Here is a 24,644-nt window from a genome sequence, read left to right as displayed (position 1 = left end):
CCCAATTCGAAGTATACTCCAAATGCGCCGTCGATTTCCCCAAATATCAAGCGTGGTCTGGTGCACGATTCGCGGTCCCATATATCCCACAATTCATAGCGCGGCGGTGGGTGTGGAGAATTTTGCAGCAAAATACGGCAGAAGAAGAGTGAACTGTCAAAAGTAAGTACTGAATATACTCAGGGCCTTCAAGTTACACACTATGAAAGGCGGCAACAAGTTTAATATTCAGAAAAATAAAGTATGTATCAGCAGCAGAATGGAGCTAAAAATAAATGTTTGTTTCAGTTCTATGAAGCTTTGAGTATTTTGGATTAGTAGTACTGCTGTGTTTGTTGCTGTAATTGTTTACATGCTTTATATATTCTGAGGTAAGTTGATCTATAGTGTTACATCATATTCTATAAGGATGTTATGTGTTTGTATACTTTCTGCCCAGTTTGACCCATTTAGCAGAAGTCAGCCTGTTTAAGGCTCTGATGTCTATTCTCTATGACTTAAAGCAGTGATGACATGGTCTGATTTTCTCACCCAATAAAGGAATATTTCATATATCAGTCTACTCTTCATTCTATCAGAAACAGTTTTCACAGCTCGTACATTTTCTTTTTACACATATATGTAAGCATTGAGCCAAATTTAGTAATGCCAACATATTAAACGAACAATATTTGTCTCTTATATATAACACATATACACTGTTTTTACTGTTAATGCAATTACATTCCATTTTGGATGTGACTTACATGAACGTAATTTTTGTGTTGTGACATCCTGACATGTTGATAGCTGGTACGTTCATCCTGTAGTTTCAGCTCTTAGCAGCTTTGTGCCCAGTCAGTTTACATGTAGAACTTTATATTGTTATTTAGAGCACTGATATTTAAAAGGAAAATGCTAGTGTCGGGTTTATCTAGGCACAAACACGAGACACTCAATAACTGCACGACGACAAAACAAGGCAAGAAATGTTGAAATGTTTGTCTGCTATAGCATTGTTCTAAACTTTTCCCTTTCACAACTGTACAAATAGGAAGAAGAATAAATAATGTCACCTTTGTGTTATGATTTATGTGACTGGCATTATGTATGTGACTGAACTACCTGCAATGATGTCATCTGTGTGTTTTATTGTGCAGAGACTGATTCAGCTGCAGGCTACTGAGCAGTGAGAACAGAAGAGCTCAGTTATGGACGAATCATCATCAAAGAGAAGGAAAAAAAAGAACAATACCAAGAGGTACAACTGCTTTTCTTTGTATCCGTTAGGACACAGTTAGCTCATGGGTAAATAATGGAGAGCAAAGATGAGCTGATGGCGTTTTTTGTTGTTCTCAGGACTGAATTTTTGTAGTGATACACTCTGTATTGGTTTAATATCCTGTTGCTTACTGGTAGACCTGCTGCTTGATTCCACAGGTGTTAACGATGAATTGCTAAAGATAACTGGTGGGTTTTCCAAAACAAACAAAAAAGACAATAACCACAGAGCTGCTTAATTTCTAAGAAATGTGTTATAATGTCCATGAAAACAGTGAGTGTCATATTTTAAAGCACTTCTGTGGACTAACATTTGTATAAGTTGCTTTTCAAATAAAGATGTGGTAAAGGCCATATAGCCTTTGAATGAAAACAGACGCTGTTGTGACAGTGATGTACACTGTCTTGTTGGTATATGAATGATTTCTATACATTTTACATCAGATGAAAACTTTGGTTGTAAGATTCTGATAATTATTTATTAAAACTAGACATTTTACTATGAAAGTGTACCTAAAAAACTGGCCAAACTGTGCGTTGCGCATACAAGGTCACAGTCAGAATGACAACAGCCAGTAGGTGGCAGCAGAGGAGCTTCAGTTTGCCCAACACAATGTGTCTGACCTTTGACCTTTAATGTAACAGGAGGATCAATTAAATTAAGCGGCTGTGGTAAAAAAAAAAAACCAAAAAAAAACTGAGTTATGAGCACTGTTATGCCTGTTAAGTTCATAAAATCCAGTTTTAGCTGAGATCTAAAAAAAAAACAAAAAAAACACCTGTTTCCTTGTGTCTCTTCCTTGTCTCCTCTGCTCTTATCTCTGGTGGAAGGGAGTAAGACACGAGGAAAAGAATCAAGGAAGTCCAAACTGTGAGAGAAGAAGAGAGTTACAAAGTTACAAAGGCGCCTGAGTGATAATATTGGGTTGAGGTGGCAGTAGGTTGAGCAGGGTTTTCAGACAACCTTCTTCCCAGGCACACTTCCCATTTCCTTCTGGGGGATCCCCAGGCATTCCCTGGAAAGACAAGTAACATAACCTCTGCTCTGAGTGCCTGGAGGGTCTGGGTGTACCTTGGGGTCTCTTTTAGAGTGCCTGAAACACCTCCAAAGAGATACACAGGAGCAAGCAGTATCAAAGACTTGTTCTTTTGATATTACTAACCAGTCAAATCAAAGTTCAGATTATTTGATCCCAGTTTATTTTGGCACAGTCAGCTTTCTTATATAGTTATATATATTACATTAATTTACATTAATTCTCTGAGTGTTAAATGTGTTTGATGGCAATAAAATGCACAGTTAGCAGTAACTTGAAGCTGAACTAAGCCTTAGAGTAATGTTTACAGGACCTTTTTGAAAATCTGCTATGAAGGATTAAGGCAGTTCTGAAGGGGGTTAAATCCAGTACTAGCAAGGTGTACCTAATAAAGTGGCCAATGAGTGGATGTACTGTGTATAAAGGCACAGAATAATAAAGGTCAATAGGTGGCAGCAGAATTCACCTAACACATGCGAGCTTATCTGACCTCTGACCTTTAATGTCACAAGAGCGAAAACAACTATAAATATGAAGTTAGAACTCAAATTTCACTGACATCTCATTCTGACTCCTCTCTCCTCATGTGTCTTTCTCGCCTCCTCTGCATTCATCTCTGGTGGAAGCAGGAGGCCATGCTGATAAATGTTTTTCCTGTTCATAGGTATAGCATTGCTATTATATTTGTTTCATGTTAGAAAGTACTATCATCCTCAGATCACCACAGTCCAGCTATTTTGTGTTATTGTAGGGCCTTAACTTACAAAATAAAGTGCCTGGAGGCAGCTGTTGTTGTGATTTGACACTATATTAATACAGTGGAACTGAATTGAATTGAGGTGGCTGTAGCTCAGGCGCTAGATCAGGTCATCTACTGATCGGATGGTTTGATTCTTGGCTCTCCAGTCTGCACACCAAGTATCCTTCAGCAAGATACTAACCTCAAGTTGGTCTAAGGTGCATCCATCTGAGTGTGAATGTTGTTAGTTAGTGAGCATTTAAACAGCATAGAAGAAAGTGAATGTGCATGTTGTATAAAATGCTACGAGTGCTTCGTGAGAGTAGAAAAGCACTACATAAGATTCAGTCCATTTACCAACTGAATTGGTTGCACATTACCAATCCAGCCCTATTGTGCAGCAGGTGCAACAGGTGGGTTTAAGTCTTGTGTTTAGTTTTTGCAGTGGTTAAGTGAGGTCAGACAGGAGTCTCCATGGACTGTAATGTTTGCAGATGGCACTATCATCACCTCTTTCTCGAGGAAGAATAACCTGGACCAGAAGCTGCAGCTTGCCTTCAACTGCTCCTCATTGGAGAGCATGCTGTCCTACTGCCTGGGGTTGGAACACAGGGCGACTACCGGTATGAGCCTAGGTCTAAATAATCCTTATCACTAGGACACTAGGACAGCTGGGTGTCCTGGTGTGATATATGTTATCAATATAAGCCTATAAATAAAAGAATACTATAGTTGTTCTGTGTTTGGAGATGACCGTTAACTGTGAGAGCCGTTCATTGCTCAACATCCTCAAGCATGTTTTTCACTCTGTGGTTAACAGAAACTAACAGCTCTGTGGTCGTCCGGGTTCCTGTTTCAGATAAAAACACTTCAGCTTCTCACGTTTTACTGCAGGGCTGTTAATGCACATAAAGAAAAACTAAATTTTGCACAACTATAATAAAAATTTAAAATATATAAAGAAAGAAACAAGAAAGACAAACAAGAAATCTAACAGTACATTTTTTGTTCTTTTTGCAGTGACATCCTGACATGTTGACCAGCTGGTACGTTCAACCTGTGGTTTCAGCACAGCTCTGTGCTCAGTCTGTTTAAATATAGCCTTTAGTATCAGCTCAGCCCCCAAACTACTTTTTCGTGTCTTTTTATAAATAGGGGAATTAAAATTGTTTTTTACAATATATCAAAGAAAAAAAAATGAAATTACAAGTTTTTATAATTTAAATACCATAAAAAGTATTAGCCAAAAAAATGTGGTTTTGACTTTTCCAGCAGTCAGTTGGAAGTGTGGAAATGTTTTTCTGCTGCAGCATTGCTCTGATTTATATAATATCTATGACTGTACCACCTGCACTGATGTCCTGTGTGTGTGTTTATCGTGCAGAGACTGATTCAGCTGCAGATGCTCTGTGTTATGATTCATGTCCTTTTGCTCACATGTTCTAACACAGCTGCAGCTGTTCATGAATGTCCCAGTAAAAAAAAAAAAAAAGCAATCAGGGTTTTTACAGATATATGATATGGGAGATTCCTCCAACATAAACACATTATATCATAGACATTCAGAAGAGAAAGATTTTGGTATGAAAACCTACATTTGAGATGATTACCCTGTATCATTAAAACACTTCTAGCATTCGTAAGTCTGAAAATGACTTTAAATGTATTGAATTGTTATCAGTTTTTCATTAAACTCCAAGTATTAATCACTGGATGGTCAATGTTTCCATAAAAGGTGTAAATAGAACAGCTTCAGCTTGTTTCAAATGGACTGTGTGATGCTACAGAGAGATTTGACACTACGGTTCTAATCATAGTATGAGACATGACATAGTGCTGTTTTGTACCTTGCTGTAAAATGTGTTGTTTTTTTTTTTTTTTCTTCTTCTGGCGTTAATGACGAATGACATAAAAAAAACCACAGTGACATTAGTTTCTATGGAATTTTGTTTTTTATTTTTATAATGTCACATGAAACTAGTCATTTCCATGTCATCATCACGCACTAACACTACATTTATAAGTTGTGGTATCTTTACTATTATTATGCAGAGGGTGAAACAGCTGCAGTTTTCTCACGACAGAGCAGACTGTAGCTGATAGAAAAGCTGCTTTTCAAATAAAGAGCCGATAAAGGAATCACATTTATGAAGAAGGTAATATTCATTGTAATATTTAAAGCTGCAGAGTCACAACCCTACTGAGGCTCTTCAGACATAAATTGCCAAACGCTTCCTGGTGGGTTTCTTTCACATTAAAAGCTCATTAATGAAAGAATGTTCCAAGAGTTTTAATGTGGAAATTCTGGAGGAAATGCTGAGGTTCACTGATGACAGCTTGATATTGTTTAGAGTTCATCAGTGCTCCAGAAAACAGGAAAACATGAAATGCAGAGTTTGTGTTGTGGGAATATATTATTGTGACTTTAGAGATTTAGCTGCAGAACTGTTAGCAAGCATCATACTTGTTAGTCATTTAAATAGATTATAGGTCAGTAGGTCTAACACGCGCAGACACACACAGAGGGAGAGAGAGAGAGACCCTTTACTAAGGTAAAGAGTCAGGTGACAGGAGGTGAGGGTGCAAAGTGTAACTGCTGAGTCAGGGGGGTTCAGATCAACTGGTGTTATGTAAGGGCATACCAGAGTTTGTGTGCAACTGATTGATCTCCAAATGCACATTTGTTTAATTTGTCTGCAATAAAAGTTGAACCTAGTCAATTGTCTCGTCGCACTTCTTCTGCCAGTATCAAAGGATCGGGGAGAGACGGTGAGGGCTTTAGTCTCTACAGTGTGTGTGTGTGTGTTCAGACTTTAAACCAGACCCAGACGTCATCGGCTCCTTACAGAAGTAGTCCATTAGTCCAACCACTGGAATCCAGCTGATGGTCTTTGCTGGTCCTCAGGACCTTCATCTGTAATATTCATTTGTTTGTGTGTTCTTCTGATTAAATTTATGTAGCCTGGCTAAATTAACCAGCCCAGAACACAGATTATCTTTGGGGTTCTTTTAATCTGAATGATAAAGTAAGCGCTCAGAAGAAAATAAAAAAGCTTGTAAAAATAAAGAAATAAAATTGTTACAGACAGTTCTTATCTAGTAACAGCTTTGTGCACTGGTAACCCACTGCTACTGCAGGTTATTTCCCCAACTTTATCAGCATCTGGAACTCAAGGACGTCTAGCGTCATTTTGTGTCTGATATAAACCCATACATAAATAAAACAAACTTAGCAGTGCAAAAGTAACTGTAGTGGCTTCTCCTGCTAAGATACAGAGCCAAGATTAAACAGTTAACAAGGTACATTTCCCTCTTACCCACAGAGATAGTATAATACAAGTGTGAACTCAAATACATGCAGTGCATTTCTGCTGAATTAATGCACTGCATGTATTTGAGTTCACACTGAGATGAACGGCGAAGTTGGTTGCAGCCACTCCTGGTGCCTTAACTGTTGCACACTTTGCATTATATCAGGCAGCGAAAAAAGGCATTGCACACCCACATAACACCAATGCAAGCTAGCACTCCCGTGAATGTCTCTGTAGATCCCCATGATCCCTTGCGCTCTCAGGGATACCCCAAAAGAAACAGCGCCATCCAGTGGCATGTCCCATAATATCGAACTTCCACCTGGCTACATTTAGATTTAGTCACTTACAGTTATTTATTCACATTTCAGTCACTTTAATTTTTAAAACTGTGTTATTTTAAAACTGTATATACTGTATATTCTGTGTATTTATTATTTCACTCCTATTGCCTGTTCTTATTGTCCTTATCTTCAACGTTATGCTGCTCGGTTGTTTGTTAATTGCCCCTTGGGGATAAATAAAGTTTTCTGATTCTGATTTTAATTAAAACCAGGGTGATCGTGGCTCAAAGAGTTGGCAGTTCGTCTTGTAACCGGAAGGTTTCCGGTTCGAGCCGCGGCTCAGACAGTCTCGTCGTTGTGTCCTTGGGCAAGACACTTCACCTACCACCTACTGGTGATGACCAGAGGGGCCGATGGTGTGATATGGCAGCCTCGCTTCTGTCAGTCTGCCCCAGGGCAGCTGTGGCTACAACTGTAGCTGCCTCCACCAGTGTGTGAATGAATAGTGGAATTGTGCAGCACTTTGAGGGCCCCGAAAAGCGCTATATAAATGCAATCCATTATTATCATTATTATTAAAACCACAGAGAGAGTGGTTATTAGAATTCATATAATAAAAACGTTATGTATTATCACAAAAAGTAACTTACATATATGCAATGTATGATGTGCATTTAATTTCAGAGCGAAGTTCAACACAGCCTTAGTGTTCGCTGGCTTGACTAAACATAACTTCAGTAGAAGATACCGGGTATCAGGATCGTGGTTATGAACTTTCTCTATTAAGCTGGATTCCCTGCTTCAGGCTCTGTGCACGCTGAGCAAAAAAAGAAAAAAGTTAACATGACTCTTTGTCTTTGCACAATTATTCCTGTGAGTGCCACTACTGTAGTACTCTACTCTACTAGAGACAAGGTCAGATGATGAGGATGAGACTAAAATGAAAAATTACTGCAAGTAAGATGAAATTTAAATGCTGCAGGAAATCACTAATCTTGTGATGATAAAATAAATCAAGTGCACTCTCAGTGCTGCACTTTATTTCTAACATGCACGTCAGGGTCTGAGACTTTAAACCGGACATTAAACATTACTGTCTCACAGCCAAATAAAGGAGACATAGAAATCACTTTCATTTGTGAAATTACTTTTATCAGGTATTATTGATGTGCTTTCTGTGCTCTAGTGTAAAATAGATTTAGCAGCAGGTTAAAATTAGATTAAAAATACAACAATGTATGTATGTATGTCATCAAATAAATATATGTACTTTCATTTGACATGTAGTTTCAGTAAGGTATGAATTATATAAACTGTATTTCCCCTGTCAGAGAATGTGTATTTCACCTGCAATGTGCTGTAAAGTATCTGTGTATCTTGTTGCCCTTTTCGGGGATTTTATATCAAAACTTAGAACATAACCTGCTCCTGGTTAATGAGCTCAGTGTAAGTTAACAAGTTATTTAGGAGGAACAAAAGAGAGCCACTTTTGTTACTACAGAAACACAGTTACATTATAAATGTCTTCTCTTTTAACCAAATAATTATCTATCTGTAAATGTAAATGTCTTTGAGCTTTGTGCCTTTTGTAATTTCCTGCTTTAATTTTCATTTCCAACAAATGAAAATCCAACAGAACACCTTTGGACGTGATGTGACGGGAGATTTAAATCATGTGTACTGACATATCTGCTCTGTCCAATCATGTCAATATCAACCAACATCTTAGAGAAATTTTTCCAGCACTGTGTTAAATTTATACCATGAAGAATTAAGGCAGTGCTGTAAGCTAAAGGGTATACCTAATAAAGTGGCCAGCAAGTGTTTGCACTGTGGATGAAAGATCAGTCATAAAATGATAAGAGCTAGTAGGTAGCAGCAGAGGAGCTTCAGGAGGTGATGATTTCCATCTGACCTTTAATGTCACAGGATAAAAAACAAACAGTAAATATCCTCTGGAGACCAGGGGCCTGTTCTTCGTACCTCGCTAAGTAAGTAAGTTGGATGAGATTGTTGACGATTTCGCGTGATCTTGGATCGTTCGGTTCCCCGAAGCTCATCCGGGACTTGCTGTCATAGCAACAGAGCCGTAAGCGTAAACCTGCTCGGGAGCAGGTTTACTTTATGTAAACAGGATTAGATCGCGGCCACGCAGGTATGTCCGCTTCATTTATACGGAAGCAACAGCGATATTCCACCACTGTTTCACCATAAATAAATATTATCAATGTAACTAAAGATAATGCAGCACTTGATCCTTTTATTGATTTCACACAGATACATACAGGTCATTCCCTAAAAAAGGGAAATGTACTATTAACATTCTATTACATGTATGTGATTATTACAGATGTAATTCATATTTCAGAGTAGCAATTGCAAATTACTTCGTGTAATCAAGATGAGAGACCACGGCTATAAAAGCGAAGGTGGATTTGGGAAGCCTGTCGCAGCCATGTCCTGTCCGTATACGCGAGCAGCCCATTGCGGAAGGTGCAAGATTGATAAGGAGAGTCCTCAGAATCCAGCGTATATTGCGGGACAGACAGGATCCTTTAGCTCAGCGCGACAGTGTGCTCATAGAGAGATATCGATATTCCCGTGAGGGTATTATTCACTTAACCAACTTGTTGACGAGGGGGTGCAGGACCACCACCTGTCTTTTTTTTGCTCTGCCCTTTTCTTGGTTGCTGTTATGAACAAACAAACAGATTATTTCAGGGTCTCTTTCCAAGAGACGACAAGCAATATAAGTGATAAATATTACCATTCTGTAGAATATTCTTATATTTCACTTTTACTTGTTCCCATGTTCTAGTGGGTCCTGTTGTGGCTCTGATGTGAAAGGGGATATAATATAACAATATAATATAATGTAATATAATATTGGATAATATAGTGTAATATAATAAATCTACCCTACCGCCTACTGGTGTTGGCCAGAGGGGCCGATGGCGCGATATGGCAGCCTGGCTTCTGTCAGTCTGCCCCAGGGCAGCTGTGGCTACAACCGTAGCTGCCTCCACCAGTGTGTGAATGTGGGAGTGAATGAATAGTGGCATTGTAAAGCGCTTTGGGTGCCTTGAAAAGCGCTATATAAATCCAATATATTATTATTATTATTATTAAATTACTTACGAGTTAAATTTGTCAGCAACTTTCTGCCAGCCCTCTCTCCTTGCTTTTGCAGCCTTTGCAGTGTTCCCTTGCGTTTTAATTAAACTCTGAAACTCCTGAAATCCCTCACTCAAGAGTTCTTCCTCTGCTGCCGGAAAATACCGAGCACGCTCCTTCGACATTTTCGCCGACCAATCAAAGGGTTGCCGATCAATGTTTCTACTATCGATGCGTAGCCCCTTTTAAGCCAGCCAGTGATCTCACATTACTTCATCCAGCTGTACTAATCGTCAACAGCAGGTGTGTTCGGAGAACCGGATTAGTGAGCTCACGGTTAGCGCGATGGTTTGGTCTTGGATGTGTCATTTGATCTTGGATGTAGTAAGCGACGTACGAAGAACGGGCCCCTGAATGTTTGTTTGGGATGCATTTTTAATTTCTACCTGCTATTTTGGAGCTTGGAAGTATAAAAACTAATCATCAAAGCTTTTGACTTGACTGTACGATGCTATCATGTCACTAAAAAACCTCTTAGGAATGTTTCCAGCACGTTTTTCAGTTTGCCCAACACAAGCTGTCTGACCTTTGACCTTTAATGTGAAAGGATGAAAAACTGTAAATATGAGCTTAGAAGTGAAAACAAGATCCATCGCCTCTGCTGTCAATGAACTTGTCCACATAAAAAAAAGAACACTGTTACGCCTAAGATCATACAATCCAGTTTTAGTTGAGATCTAAAAAAAACACCTGCTTCCTCCTCTCCTTCCTCATTCTCTGGTAGGAGGGACTAAGACACGGGGAGAAGGATCAAGGATGTCCAAAGTGTGATATAAGATATTTAGACAGGTTGAGGTGGCGGTAGGCTGAGCAGAGTTTTCAGACAACTTTCTTCCCAGGCACACTTCCCATTTCCTTCTGGGGAAACCTGAGGCATTCCCCAGAAGGAAATGGGTCTTCATTGGGGTCTCTTCCCAGTTAGGAGTGCCTGAAACAAGAGAGGTGCATGGAAGGGATCTCTACTGGCTCCTTTTCATACACAGGGGAAAGCAGCCGCTGTACTCTGAGATCCCTCTGGATGTTTGAGCTCCTTACCCTATCTCTATATAATGCTGAGCCTGTGAAGGAAAATAAATATGGATGCTTGTATTCTGTCATTACCCAGATTTCATGACCACAAGGTGAGATGTAAATGGACTGGTAGAGCTTTGCCTTTGACTCAGGTCTCTCTTTACCATGACAGTTCAAAGTCAAAGTCAACTTTATTGCCACCTCTGCTATATCCAGTGCAGCATATAGACGAGATGACGAGGCTCCGGTTACATCATAACCAGATATGAGAAGAGTAAGAAAATAAATATAGGAGGTTTATATGGAGCTCTCCTCTCTTCAGGAACTCACTCTGCAGGAGGGGGAGATATAGGAGAGGTGGAGGAAGATCTCAGCTTGGGTGTCTATTGTCTTGCGTAGTCTGGAAGATGAGTGGATGACAGGGTGGGTGCAGTTTTCTCTGTGGTGGGGTCAGGTGGGCCAGGCGGCGCTGCTGAACTGGGCCCCGGTCCGGATGGGCCTGGGCCCCCTTTCCCTGGCGGGTCGCGGAGTATGGGGGTGCCTACTGGGGTCAGGGGGGGAGCTGGCCCCAGGGAGGGGTCACTTGCCCCTCCCTTCCTTCCCTCCCCATCTCCAGCTGCCTCCCTCTGCATTTTCTGGCTTTTGACTCTAACTGAGACTGTTATTTTATCATCATGTATTTATTGTGTTTTTGATCATTCTGCTGTGAAGCACTTTGGTCAGCCATGTGTTGTTTTTAAATTGCTATTTACATAAACTATTGTACGGTATGGTAACATTTACTGACAAGAAACTGTGCCACCATCCTGGAGCATCGGGCTCTTGAAAGGGCAGCGACAGGTTTTCATGTTTGTTCTTTAACCTACTTTTAACACCACACAATGGTTTCTAGTGTTTCTAACAACAAGCCATTGATGTACTACAGAATGACATGTTTGTTAATACGGATACACATGTTAATGTGATCTCTGGTCTCCCACTCAGAGACACAGCAGTCAGACAGCTACGGAAGGTGCTGAGGACACTCTTCATGTGAGAGAAAATCTGCTCACACAGATACGTATTTTGATGTCCTCTGTGTCCAGCCAATTAAAGAGATTCTTGGTTGGTTTCAAAGTTTGACTTTAGTTCAGATTACACGTTTGCTCAGTGTGTTTGTTCACTGTGGACTGATTCCAGATCAGATTATTCAGGAAAGATTATTCAGAAAGAGCAGAGTGGAGGAGAAATGCTCAGAAAACAACATCAGACTACAGCTCACAAAGTTTTTGATCAAAGAAAATTCATCTGTACAGAAAAACTCACTCATTTCATCATTAATAATAACATAAAAGAACAAAATCTGTAATATAAATAAAGAGTTTCACAGTACATGCAGTGTTCAGACTGACATGAATAAAAGCTGCATATAATGAACACACACAGATGTATGAATGATGTGTCGTCTATTTAAACTACAGAAACAGTCTGAGGCTTTAGCTCAGCAGGAGGTCACGAGCTAACAGCTACACTCACAGTAGAAACAGGACACGTCTGTAATTTACATGTTTTATATGTTTTATAAAAGAAAAAGAGTCCAAACTTCCCATGGACAAACTGACTTCCAGCTGGTGTTCATGTAGCTCATCAGGACAGTGAGGAGCCAAAAACATCAGAATCTCATAATGAGCTTATTTTCTAAATATCCCAGAGAAGCTGAGTTTACTCTGATTCAGTTGGCATCCAATTATCCCTCAAACAATCAGGCTGGGTCTTGGGTTTCTTGTGATTTAGTCAACGACATCATATTTCACACTGAAGCCGGCACATCTTTGATAAAGCTCCACAGGATGACATGAAATATGTGGGTTCTGCAAAACAATATAAAATACAGGAGTTCGATTTTCAGTTAGAGCTGAGAATCTCTCCTCATTTTATTTTTCTCCTTTAACACATCATTGAATTTAATGTCTAATATATTTGCTTATAATAGTAAATGTGTTTAAATATTTTGTAGTCAACAGGATTTATGGATGGATTATGTGTAAAGTAAATACATTTGCTTTTTTAAAAGTAAACTTATGACATGTGCATTTTTGTTCCCACTGCATCTTCAGCCATCTGCCACTAGATGACACTGTAGCCCCTCATTATTAGCTCTGTTCAATTGGCTGTGAATACATTTAGCTGTGGTCACTTATAGAGATGTTTGTCATGAACTGTAGACATGCTGCAGTCCCATGTTTCTTTTTAGATGTTAAAACGGCTAACTTAATATTAGATCAAATCTGATATTTTAACATTAGATGAACATCTTTTGTAAGAAGATTAGTTATTTAAAAGGCTTTTTCCCCTTCACTTCAAATTATAACCTAATGTGTTCATAATGTACATGTCTGCACAGTGAAGTGACATTTGAGGATTTATGGTAGAAAAATGTAATCGGTGGTTTCACTTCACACAGTCTGACATTGAACATTAAATTTAAAGTGATACCTGGATGACTACTCCATAGTTTAGACTAGCTGAGTAGTGGTGTATTCTTAGTGATTTACTAAGAATGTAATCAGCAGGAACATCCCCACAGATACACAAAAAAGACCTTTGTCACAAAGGTTCACCACATCATTCACACACCGCCGTGTTTCATTTGGCACAGTTTAAAAGCCTTACTGCCACAAGAGCATTTATGTTTCCCGTTGGAATCAAACCAGCAACCTTCTGCTTGGCAAGTCAAAGTGTTCATCACTATGAGAAACACCAACAATGATCCTCATGAGTGCCTTGAGGCGACTGTTATTGTGATTTGGAGCTATGTAAATAAAATGTAATTGGCAATAGCAGGAAGGATGATCCTGTGTGTTTTAAAGATTATAATCTTTAATCGGTCCCCTCCAACTACCGACCAATAACCTGCCTCAGTACTACATGGAAGCTCCTGTCAGGCATCATATCGGCTAAGATGAACAGGCACATGGGTCAATACATGAGCGGGACACAGAAAGGAATTGGCAAAAATACCAGAGGCGCAAAACACCAGCTACTGGTAGACAGAACAGTCAGCCGAGACTGCAAGACCAGACTGACCAACCTGTGCACTGCCTGGATTGATTACAAGAAGGCCTACGACTCAATGCCCCACAGCTGGATACTGGAATGCCTAGAATTGTACAAGATCAATGGGACCCTAAGAGCCTTCATCAGGAACTCAATGGGGATGTGGCGTACAACACTAGAGGCCAACTCCAAGCCCATAGCACAAGTCACCATCAAGTGCGGGATCTACCAAGGAGATGCTCTGTCCCCACTGCTGTTCTGCATAGGCCTGAACCCCCTCAGTGAGATCATTAACAAGACTGGCTACGGATACCGACTACGGAACGGAGCAGTTGTCAGCCACCTCCTGTACATGGATGACATCAAGCTGTATGCCAAGAGTGAACGAGACATCGATTCACTGATCCACACTACCAGGCTATACAGCAATGACATTGGAATGTCGTTCGGACTGGAGAAGTGTAGTCGGATGGTAACAAAGAGAGGGAAGGTAGTCAGAACTGAGGGGATTGAACTACCAGAAGGCAACATTGCAGACATAGAGGACAGTTACAAGTACCTGGGGATCCCGCAGGCAAATGGGAACCATGAAGAGGCCGCTAGAAAGGCTGCAACCACCAAGTACCTGCAGAGGGTCAGGCAAGTCCTGAAGAGTCAGCTGAATGGTAAGAACAAGATCCGGGCCATCAACACGTACGCCCTGCCCGTGATCAGGTACCCTGCTGGGGTAATAGGCTGGCCAAAGGAGGAGATAGAAGCCACTGACATAAAGACAAGAAAGCTCCTTACCATGCATGGAGGGTTTCACCCCAAGTCCAGCACCCTGAGGCTGTACGCTAAGCGGAAGGAAGGGGGCCGGAGACTGGTGAGTGTCAGCACCACAGTCCAGGATGAGACAACAAACATCCAAGAATACATTGGGAAGATGACCCCAACTGACCGAGTGCTCAGTGAATACCTCAGGCAGCAGAAACCCAAGAAAGAGGAGGGAGACGAGGAACCATCATGGAAGGACAGGCCCCTGCACGGTATGTACCACCAGCAGATAGAGGAGGTGGCTGATATCCAGAAATCCCACCAGTGACTGGACAAAGCTGGACTGAAAGACAGCACAGAGGCACTAATCATGGCAGCACAAGAACAAGCTCTGAGTACAAGATCCATAGAGACTGGGGTCTATCACACCAGGCAAGACCCCAGGTGCAGGCTGTGTAAAGATGCCCCAGAGACAATCCAGCACATAACAGCAGGGTGCAAGATGCTAGCAGGCAAGGCATACATGGAACGCCATAACCAAGTGGCCGGCATAGTGTACAGGAACATCTGTGCTGAGTATAACCTGGAAGTCCCGAGGTCAAAATGGGAGATGCCCCCAAGGGTGATGGAGAATGACCGAGCTAAGATCCTGTGGGACTTCCAGATACAGACGGACAAAATGGTGGTGGCTAACCAACCGGACATAGTGGTGGTAGACAAACAGAAGAAGACGGCCGTAGTGATCGATGTAGCGGTTCCGAATGACAGCAATATCAGGAAGAAGGAACACGAGAAGCTGGAGAAATACCAAGGGCTCAGAGAAGAGCTCGAGAGGGAGGTCTGGGCCTCTTTGCTTAGGCTGCTGCCCCCGCGACCCGGCCTCGGATAAAGCGGATGAAGAATGAAGATGGATGGATGTGTGTGTGTGTGTGTGTGTGTATATATATATATATGTATATATATATGTGTGTGTGTGTGTGTGTGTGTGTGTAACAAATACTGTAACCCAATGCATTCAATCATGGTTGCACCAAATTTGGATTAAGACTGATGACAATTTGATGTAAGCTGTGTTTCTGTGGGACTTTATCAAAAACAGTTAACCCAACTCCTTGTCTGCTGCAGCCTATCTGACAAAAGACAGGCCAGAATTGTATACATATGCATTCCAACATATCCTCTGCATACCATAGGCTAAAACCACCTTCCTACGACAAGTAGACAGAAGAAAAATGAAAAAGAAACAAACTGACATACAGGAAGTGGGTGGGCTTTCTTTCAGGTCTCTATAGGAAATGATGGCAAAGTCACATCAATGAATGAATGAGCACAATGAAGGAATCATCTCTGCTGCTTCTGTTTTGTAAGTAAAAAACTTCTTTTTAAATACTATACTTTCACTGTGTGTTGTCTTAATGACTGATGATCAAGGTGAAGACAAAAAATAAATCAGGAAAATCCAAGTTAGAAACAACTTGAGGACAAACTGCAGATCTGAAAACTGAACATCTTTTTTTTACATGCAAATTTTCAAATTCATTTATTATTATCAAAATCTCAGTTATCCTCTTCTTCTTTGGAAAGAACAGAGGTTAAGATATCTTATCTTGTTTACGTTACCAAACCTCCAGCCTCTGATCCAGCATCCACACTGCTCTGCCTTCTGCAGCCCTTCACCGCTTCAGTACTTCGGCTCAGGCCTGAACCCTATTCCATTTAGCTGCTCTGCTCTGGGTTGTCTGTTTATTCGGTCTGATTAAATCCCCACTCTTTGGACTCTGTGTTCAGTTCAGCTATGGTTCCCCTACTGCAAACCAGCACTGACTTACCAACTACAAAGGCCAAAGCACCCCAAAACTCAACAGCAGTTTCATACTTGCAGAAAAGCTCAACACCTTCTTGCTCAGTTTGAGACCACCCCTCCTCCACTCTCCCTTCCCCAGCACTTCATGAAGTGTTTTGAGTGGATTCTTTCTCAGGACATCAGAGACTGTCTAACCCTATCCCTTGACCCCCACCAGTTTTCCTACAGAGCAAATCGGTCCATAGAGGATGCCATCACCCTTCACAGACCACTAAGCTATCTCGAGAACAGGAAAATCTTTGTGAGGATGCTCTTTGTGAACTGCAGCTCAGTTTTCAACATCATAATCCCAGATATCCACCAAGCTGAACCACTTTGACCTGCTCCTGGATTAAATATTTCCTCAGCAACACACACACACAAACACACACACACAAACACTTTCAATTTCTCCTGCTTTTGATTCTTTTTCCTGCTGTTTTACTATTTATATTTTATTCTGGCACAGTTAGTGTGGAACATACATAATGTTGTTGTACATGTGAAATGAAAATAAATGGCTATTCTATTCTTGGATATGTATTTTTTGTTCTCATTATAAAATAACTGACTGTAAGTGCAATTTCTTTTAGTTGTGATCTCTCTTCTGTCCTGCAAAGAAAACCAAGCTCGTCTGACTGTGAGTCCCAGCAGCTCTCAGTTCTTTCAATATGACGTTGTGTCTCTGAGCTGTGAGGAGGACGACAGCTCTGCTGGATGGACTCTGAGGAGAAACACAAGCAAACAACAGAGGACTCAGTGTGGAAGAGATGGGTGGGGAGAAGGAGCTGGTTCCTCATGCACTATCACCCTTTTCCCATTGGACAGTGGAGTTTACTGGTGTGAGTCCAGAGAGGGTCCCATCAGTAACATGGTTAACCTGACAGTCACTGGTAAGCTGAGTGTGTGGAGTTAGTGTTGATGAAGCTGTGTGTAAATGGATGAAATGCTGTAGTTTGTCTCTGTGTTGAGGTGGATCAGTGATCCTGCAGAGTCCTGTCCTCCCTGTGATGGAGGGAGATGACGTCACTCTGCTCTGTAAAACAAAGACCACTCCCTCCAACCTCCCAGCTGCTTTCTATAAAGATGGCTCCCTCATTAGGGAGGAGCCTACAGGTCACATGACCATCCAGCATGTTTCCAGGTCCGATGAAGGCCTCTACAAGTGTAACATCAGCGGTCATGGAGAGTCTCCATCCAGCTGGATCACTGTCACAGGTGACACACTCACCTGTCTGTGTTTCTGCAGGTTTCAACATTCACAATGTGACGACAACTTAATGAAAGTGTTTGCTTTGTTTTAGAGAAACACACCACCACACCTACACCTACATCTGCACCTTCATCACAATCTACCACTATTCTCTCTGTGTTGTCATCTGTTGGATCAGTCTGTATTGTGATTCTACTGGTGTTACTGGTTCTGTTGGTGAGACAACATGTTGGGAGGAAACCTGAAGGTGAGACTCAGACTTCTGGATTTCTGCCTTTTGAAAATTTTGTAAATTTTTTTATCGTTATAATTTCAAAACATGCTGAACTGTTTTTTTTTGTTTTGTTTTGTTTTTCGGCACATTTGAGTGAAAAAGTGGAGATGACAATCACATACAGTCATCTTAAAATATCACAACAACAGCCAGTCAAATAGAGCAAGGGTAGTGTTTTATGTTTGTGTCTAGACATAGACAGTATAATTATATGTAAGTTTAAAACTTTTATTAAAAGGACTGTTTTAAGGCTAGGTCTTCTTTTAGTATCTAAAGTTTTTCACACAAACAACATTTTTTACTAACATTCAGTGGTTTTTTTTAAGTCAGCACATGTTCTTCAGTTTCACAATTAACATTTAAAAAGCGAATCCCTTAAATATATATGCACTGTGTACACTTGTATTTCACAGACACAGACAGCTGACAATTTGTGCACACAAACTCACAGATAAAATCCTAGAATTTCACTCACCAAAACTGAACCCAACTTCATACATGTTATGTTTGTACTCGTAATTTCACAGCAGTCATAATATTTGTCAGATAATTCTGTTAAAAATGCCCCCAAAAGGCAGCAAAAATGGTCCAAGGGTCAATTTCAGGGACTCCAGGTGAAGCCTAGAAGACAGCCCCCTGTTTTAATATAATTCAAACAGGAGAGCTATATAAATAAATAAATAATTATTATTCCCTGTGAAGTTATCAATTTGGGTTTAACCCACAACTGTATAGGTGTTGTCTGAATAGCAGTGGTGTTCACCTTGGGGTGTCGGTCAGAAAACACAGGACGCACAAATAAGGTTATTCCATCTTTACTGTGATTCTTTAGCACAGCACAGTACAGCAGCACAGTAATGTAACATATAAGCCTGTATCTGTAAGCCTGTGGTTGCACAAAAGTTGTTATGAAGAGTGTAATTAGCTATACACACCGAAACTGTTTTTTGCAACAGGCTATATGAGTCTTTGGGAACTATCTTGCTTTTGCATCTATGGCCATACAAGTCATTTTTGACACTATAATGTTTTGTTTTGTTGTTTTTTTTTCTGGGTGCTGTGTTAGGAGTACTTCCTTCCTAACTGGCTGGTTAACAGCCTTTTCTATTAACCCTTTCACTTCTTTGGAGGACCCTGTAGTGACAAAAACTGCCTTTACTACCTCCCTCGCTTCCCCCCCTTCCTGACACCATGACACCCCCCTCCTCCAATCCCTCTCTCAGCAGCAAGACATCTCCCCCCCTCCCCTCCTCCCAAACATCTCCCAGTGTCACAGTGGATCAGGTCAGGAGACAACTGAGGAAGCTTCGCCCCAGAAAGGCAGCAGGCCCAGACAAGGTGTGTCCTAGGATGCTAAAGGCGTGTGCTGCTGAACTTGGGGAGCCGCTACAACGAGTCTTCAACCTCAGTCTGCGACTGGGGAGAGTGCCCGCCCTATGGAAGACATCCTGCATCGTCCCGGTCCCCAAAAAGAACCGGCCCAATGAGCTGAATGACTTCCGACCGGTGGCACTGACGTCACATCTTATGAAGACTCTAGAGCGGCTCTTCCTCAACCTCCTCCGACCACAGGTACAACATGCCCAGGACCCACTACAGTTTGCATACAAGGCGGGTGTCGGAGTGGAGGATGCCATCCTGTACCTCCTACACAGAGCCCACTCACACCTGGATGGGGGAAAAGGCACGGTCAGGATCCTGTTTCTTGACTTTTCCAGTGCCTTTAATACCATCCGGCCCTGTATGCTTCAAGAAAAACTGAACAGGATGGAGGTGGACCCCTGCCTGGTGGCTTGGCTCTCCGACTACCTCACCGACAGACCACAGTACGTCAGGCTGAAGGACATCACGTCTGACACTGTGGTCAGCAGCACAGGAGCACCACAGGGAACTGTGCTGTCCCCTCTTCTCTTCACCCTGTACACCTCTGACTTCTGCTACAACTCTGAATTATGCCATATTCAGAAGTTTGCAGATGACACGGCCATCATGGGGTGTATCTGGGATGATCAGGAAGAGGAGTACAGAAGTCTGGTGAGGAACTTTGTCGCATGGAGTCACACAAACCACCTGCAACTCAACACCTCAAAGACTAAGGAACTGGTTGTGGACTTCGGGAGGTCCAGAGAAGGTCCACTGCCAGTTCAGATAGAGGGGGAGGAGGTGGAGGTGGTCAACAAGTACAAGTACCTCGGGCTGTGGGTGGACAATAAACTGGACTGGTCATGCAACACAGAGCACCTGTATAAAAAAGCCCAAAGCCGACTGTACTTCCTCAGGAGGCTGAGGTCTTTTAACATCTGCAGGAAGCTCCTGAGGATGTTTTACCAGTCGGTGGTTGCTGGAGTACTTTTCTATGCTGTGGTGTGCTGGGGGAGCAGCACAGCAAAGAAGGACTCATCCAGGCTGGAGAAACTGATCAGGAGGGCTAGCTCTGTGGTCGGCATGAAGCTGGACACTCTGGTGACAGTGGCAGAGAAAAGGACATTAAAGAAACTGATGGACATTATGGACAATGCTGGGCATCCTCTGCACACGGCCATTAACAACCAGAAGAGTCTGTTCAGTGACAGGTTGCTTCTCCCAAAGACAAGAACTAACAGACTTAAAAACTCCTTTGTCCCACACGCCATCAGACTGTTTAACTCCTCTCTGGAGGGGAGAGGGAGGGGAAACAGGAGGACAAAGGAGGGGGGAACAACTAAGCTGTAGTGCCTCTGCACCTCACTGTGCAATACCTTTTGTGCAATACTTTTGTAAATAGTCAACGGTGCAATAGACTCAATACTTGAAATGTGCAATTCACTTGTATTTTTATTTTTATTCCTATTTATTCTATTTATCCCCTTCGTATATTTTATTTATATTGTCTCTGTATTTATATATATGTGTGTGTGTATAACTCTGTAACTTCTGTCGGTGCTGTGCTTTTTTGGAAATCGAATTTCCCAGAGGAACCCACCCGAGGGATTAATAAAGTTCTATCTTATCTTATCTTATCTTATCTTTAAAAGCTCTTTAAGGCTAGCTGGGATGTAACAAGTATAGTGGCTAAACTATCTTACTACACCTTGAACTTATGCTTACAAACTAACTTGTAAAAGGAGTGCAGCCTTGTTTTAGACCAGTTGCTGCTTGTACTAAGAGATTTCATTGGGCAATATAATGTCAGTAATGAAAATTAATCAATGGGCTGCTTTTAGTCCTTGTATGGCCAGTGCACAGTAGCCCTTCAATTGATCCATCGGCCCAAAGTGCATCACCATACCAGACATTTGCCAAATTTACCAATTCAACACTGAGCTCCACATGTTGGCTAATCTTAAACTCTTATACTTTGCACCTACATTAACATACAGCATAAATAAATTACTATATTTATATAGTATATTAGATTCAATTTGTTTCAATGACAACTTTTTGAAAACCTTTAAAGTTAAAAAAATCCATAAATCTTCAGACTTTAGTTGTTGCGTGTTTGTAGTTGATAGTTGACCCTGAAGGTTGCTCTTTGGATGCTTGTTTTTTAGCCTGTGGTTAATTAACAGAAGTTAACAGCTCTGTGGTTGTCCAGTTTGCTGTTTGTCATAAAAACACTTCAGCTGCACATGCTTACCTCAGGGCTGTTAAGAAAACGAAAAAAAGGAAAAAAATGGAAATGTAAACAAATATTCGGTATGTGAGAGCAAACAGCAAAAGCATAGAGGACTGTCTTCAAAATGGATTTTCTTTTAGCCCTCAAAAAAAGTTTACAAAGACAGGATTCAAAAACACAATTAGCAGGCCCATAAAATAGATCAGCTAAATATAACTCTAACCCAAAAAAAAAACTTCCAAAAACTTAACCAAAAAAATAATAGTGGTGGGCGGATCGATCCAAATATCGATTGTATCGGTATCGGATCAATACTAGCCTGCTGAGATCGATTCTTTACTTTAACTTCTCTCAGCAAAGAGGTAACAGCCAGGTCGCTGGACTCGCCGCTCCTGTGTCAGCGCAGAGCAGGCACACTCTCCCTCACCTCCTCTTGTGTTTAGATGTTGCCCTGTCACTCGACGTGACTTAGACACTTTGGGGGTTGTTGTTTATCATTTATATTTTCACCAGTTTTTGTTGTTGAGAATTTTAATTGTAATTTTTAGAGTTTCTCAATAGTAGGCCTACTTCTTTTAATTTGTTTGCAGTTTGCGTCCACTTTTTATTCAAGATTTTTATTAAAAAAATAGAACTAAACCACCACAGCAGACCCAATGGCATTTTCGTGCTTCGCAGCATCATTTATTCTTACAATAACCACACAATTTCTGTAATAGTACATTCAGAGGCTACTCTGTTGGCTGTACACATAACCACCAACAACACAGAGCAGAGCACAGGTTTTAAGCCGACGAGGCGTGATTGTAGATGTCATGCAGGTGAGTCCATCTCACCTGCACGTCATCACAGAACACGCCTAACCCGCCACATATACCCCCTTCCCCCTACTGAGGCCAGAGAGCCTTTAATAGTGAAATTAGCCTTTATGATTCACATTCTCAGTTATCCTCTTCTTCTTTGGAAAGAACAGAGGTTACTACTTCTCTTATTTCCATCTTACCCTATCCCTAGCATCCTACCCTGACACATCAAACTTCTGAATATTTTCCTTCACTACATCCATGAATCTTATGTGTTTATCCTCTTTTTCTCCTGCTTGGCTCCATCTTCAACATCTTTTGTCAAACATATCCACCATTCCTCCTCTACACATGTTCAAACAATCTCAGACCTCTCTCATTTATTTTTGGCTGCAAACCACCCAATATCAGAAAACAGCCCTGATGGAATTGTTTTTTTTTTTTTGTAGTTCATAGAGTTATTGTTTTAAAAATAACATAATATTCACCTTTGGTTCTAGATTCTAGTTGCAGTTTTGTGCGTATGTTGCTGCATAGTGGGAAGTCTTCATGAGCCAGTTGCAAAATGGAGCTGCACAATTCTAGCATTCATTCTAAACATATCAAATTCCACTTACTGTCAATATTATGTGAATATAAGACTGGTGAGTGTTCAAACCAGAAATCAGTCTTTAACTTTAACACACTAAGATTACCTCACATTAACACCTACAGCCCAATAAGAATTGTCATTTAACTAGACATACAAATCTTAGAACATTAATAGTTTTGAATATTTTAAACTTTGCATGCAAAACCACAGCAGCTACTTCTCCCTGTTGTTTCTTCCGAACTCATGTGTGTAGATAAAGAATAGCTTGTTACCACAGTGGTGATGATAGTATCAATATAGTCTGACAAAGTCTGTGTTTTTATTCTGCTGTTAATCATGGAAAACCCCAAAAAGGACAAATTTTTGGTGTTTCTCTCTAACAAATAAGATTACCACAGAGTGTCTGAAACCTGCTGAGTCTTCTCATAGTGATACATGGGGAATAATAAGTCCTTTTTTTAAAACACAAAGCATGTATACTTTCTGTACTTTTATAAGCATCACTAACTTCTGTCATGTTTTCTGTATGTGTTTTATTGTGCAGAGTGTGCTCCAGCTACAATCTACACATTGGTGGAAAGAGACAGCATGAGTTGTGGACAAACAGACATCAGACCAAACAGGCGCAGAGGTACAGCTGCACTTTATTCAAAGGAAATCAAATCTACTTGTTTGGATGTGTAGCTTAGCTTACATAAGAAATGAGGCAGCTCCATGAGGGATGGTAAAAAAAATTATACAAAACAAGAGACTCATTGAATGCTCTTTATTAGTTGCGTAGATGACATTAGGCCTTTCCATTAAATCCTCTTTAAAGTAAATGAACCTCATGTGTTGTCTGCCTGTCAAATTGTCTTTCAACAACAGAAATAGTTTTGCAGTTTAAGACCTGTGAAACCACAGCAGCTTGTTGTTTCCACTGAACTGATGTGTGATGTGAAAAGACATGTTACACCACAGTACTGATAGGGACCAAACAGTCTATTCAAAAGTAGGATGAGACATTATTAGTTATTACCAAACAGGCAAGACAATTTTTCTGACGTATGTTAGATAATTATGTAATGGACTCATGGTCACAGTTTTTGTATAAAACATGAGAATAGAACTTTTAAATGACTCTTTCTCCATTAAATAGACACAGTGTCGATAAAGTTCATGGAAACCTGCATGAAAATCATTCAGTAAAATTTAGATTTATAATGCATATTTTCTGTATGACTGAGTGCTGATGATAGTGTGCATATAGCGTGACAAAGTGTGGGTCTACGTGGTACTTTGCAGTAAAATGTGTTTTCTTCTGGTGTCAATCACCAGAAACAACAGGTGGGTGTTTGACTGAAACAGATAAAGCAACCACAGGGCTTCTAGGCAGTTTCTAAGAAATCTTTTCATGATGCTACCTGGGAAATAATAACTCTTTTTTTTGACACACATCCTGAATACTGACTGTTTTTTATAAGCTTCACTATCAGCACTGATGACCTTTGTATGGTTTATTGTGCAGATTGTGATCCAGCTACAGTCTACTCATCAGTGAGAGCAGACAATATCAGTTGTGGACAAACAGACATCAGACCAAACAGGCCCAGAGGTACAGCTGCTCTTTAATCAGTGAAAAGGAATCAAGTGTACTTCCCAAAGTGTTGAACTGTTCTCCTAAAGATTAATGTCAGCTAGAAAGCATCAGTAGTCATAAAGTTACTCGTGTTATTT

General features: G+C 40.8%; 3 protein-coding genes across 3 annotated transcripts in view; 2 read left to right on the top strand and 1 right to left on the bottom strand.

The window, feature by feature from the left end:
• The window catches only part of LOC146635296 (butyrophilin-like protein 2), a 614,223-nt gene that overhangs the window by 452,543 nt on the left and 137,036 nt on the right, over nt 1-24,644 (bottom strand). The window lies entirely within an intron of this gene.
• LOC146635297 (low affinity immunoglobulin gamma Fc region receptor II-like) overlaps nt 1-24,644 on the top strand; it is a 91,118-nt gene that overhangs the window by 60,050 nt on the left and 6,424 nt on the right. The window contains exons 7-8 of the mRNA XM_085349845.1: nt 23,473-23,559; nt 24,436-24,522. Coding sequence (XP_085205971.1) covers nt 23,473-23,559; nt 24,436-24,522 — 174 coding nt within the window. The remainder of the gene's footprint in view (nt 1-23,472; nt 23,560-24,435; nt 24,523-24,644) is intronic.
• Nucleotides 1-24,644, top strand: part of LOC146635298 (uncharacterized) — a 35,358-nt gene that overhangs the window by 4,290 nt on the left and 6,424 nt on the right. Inside the window, exons 2-7 of the mRNA XM_085349846.1 lie at nt 3,482-3,659; nt 17,030-17,344; nt 17,424-17,669; nt 17,756-17,911; nt 23,473-23,559; nt 24,436-24,522. Coding sequence (XP_085205972.1) covers nt 3,482-3,659; nt 17,030-17,344; nt 17,424-17,669; nt 17,756-17,911; nt 23,473-23,559; nt 24,436-24,522 — 1,069 coding nt within the window. The remainder of the gene's footprint in view (nt 1-3,481; nt 3,660-17,029; nt 17,345-17,423; nt 17,670-17,755; nt 17,912-23,472; nt 23,560-24,435; nt 24,523-24,644) is intronic.

The sequence above is a fragment of the Diplotaxodon limnothrissa genome, linkage group LG3, assembly GCF_057381915.1.
Source record: "Diplotaxodon limnothrissa isolate DT_005_m linkage group LG3, D_limnothrissa_male_GT1.1, whole genome shotgun sequence".
Lineage (NCBI taxonomy): Eukaryota > Metazoa > Chordata > Actinopteri > Cichliformes > Cichlidae > Diplotaxodon > Diplotaxodon limnothrissa.
Note: the sequence above shows the minus strand (reverse complement) of the source record. Positions and strands in the feature narration are given on the sequence as shown.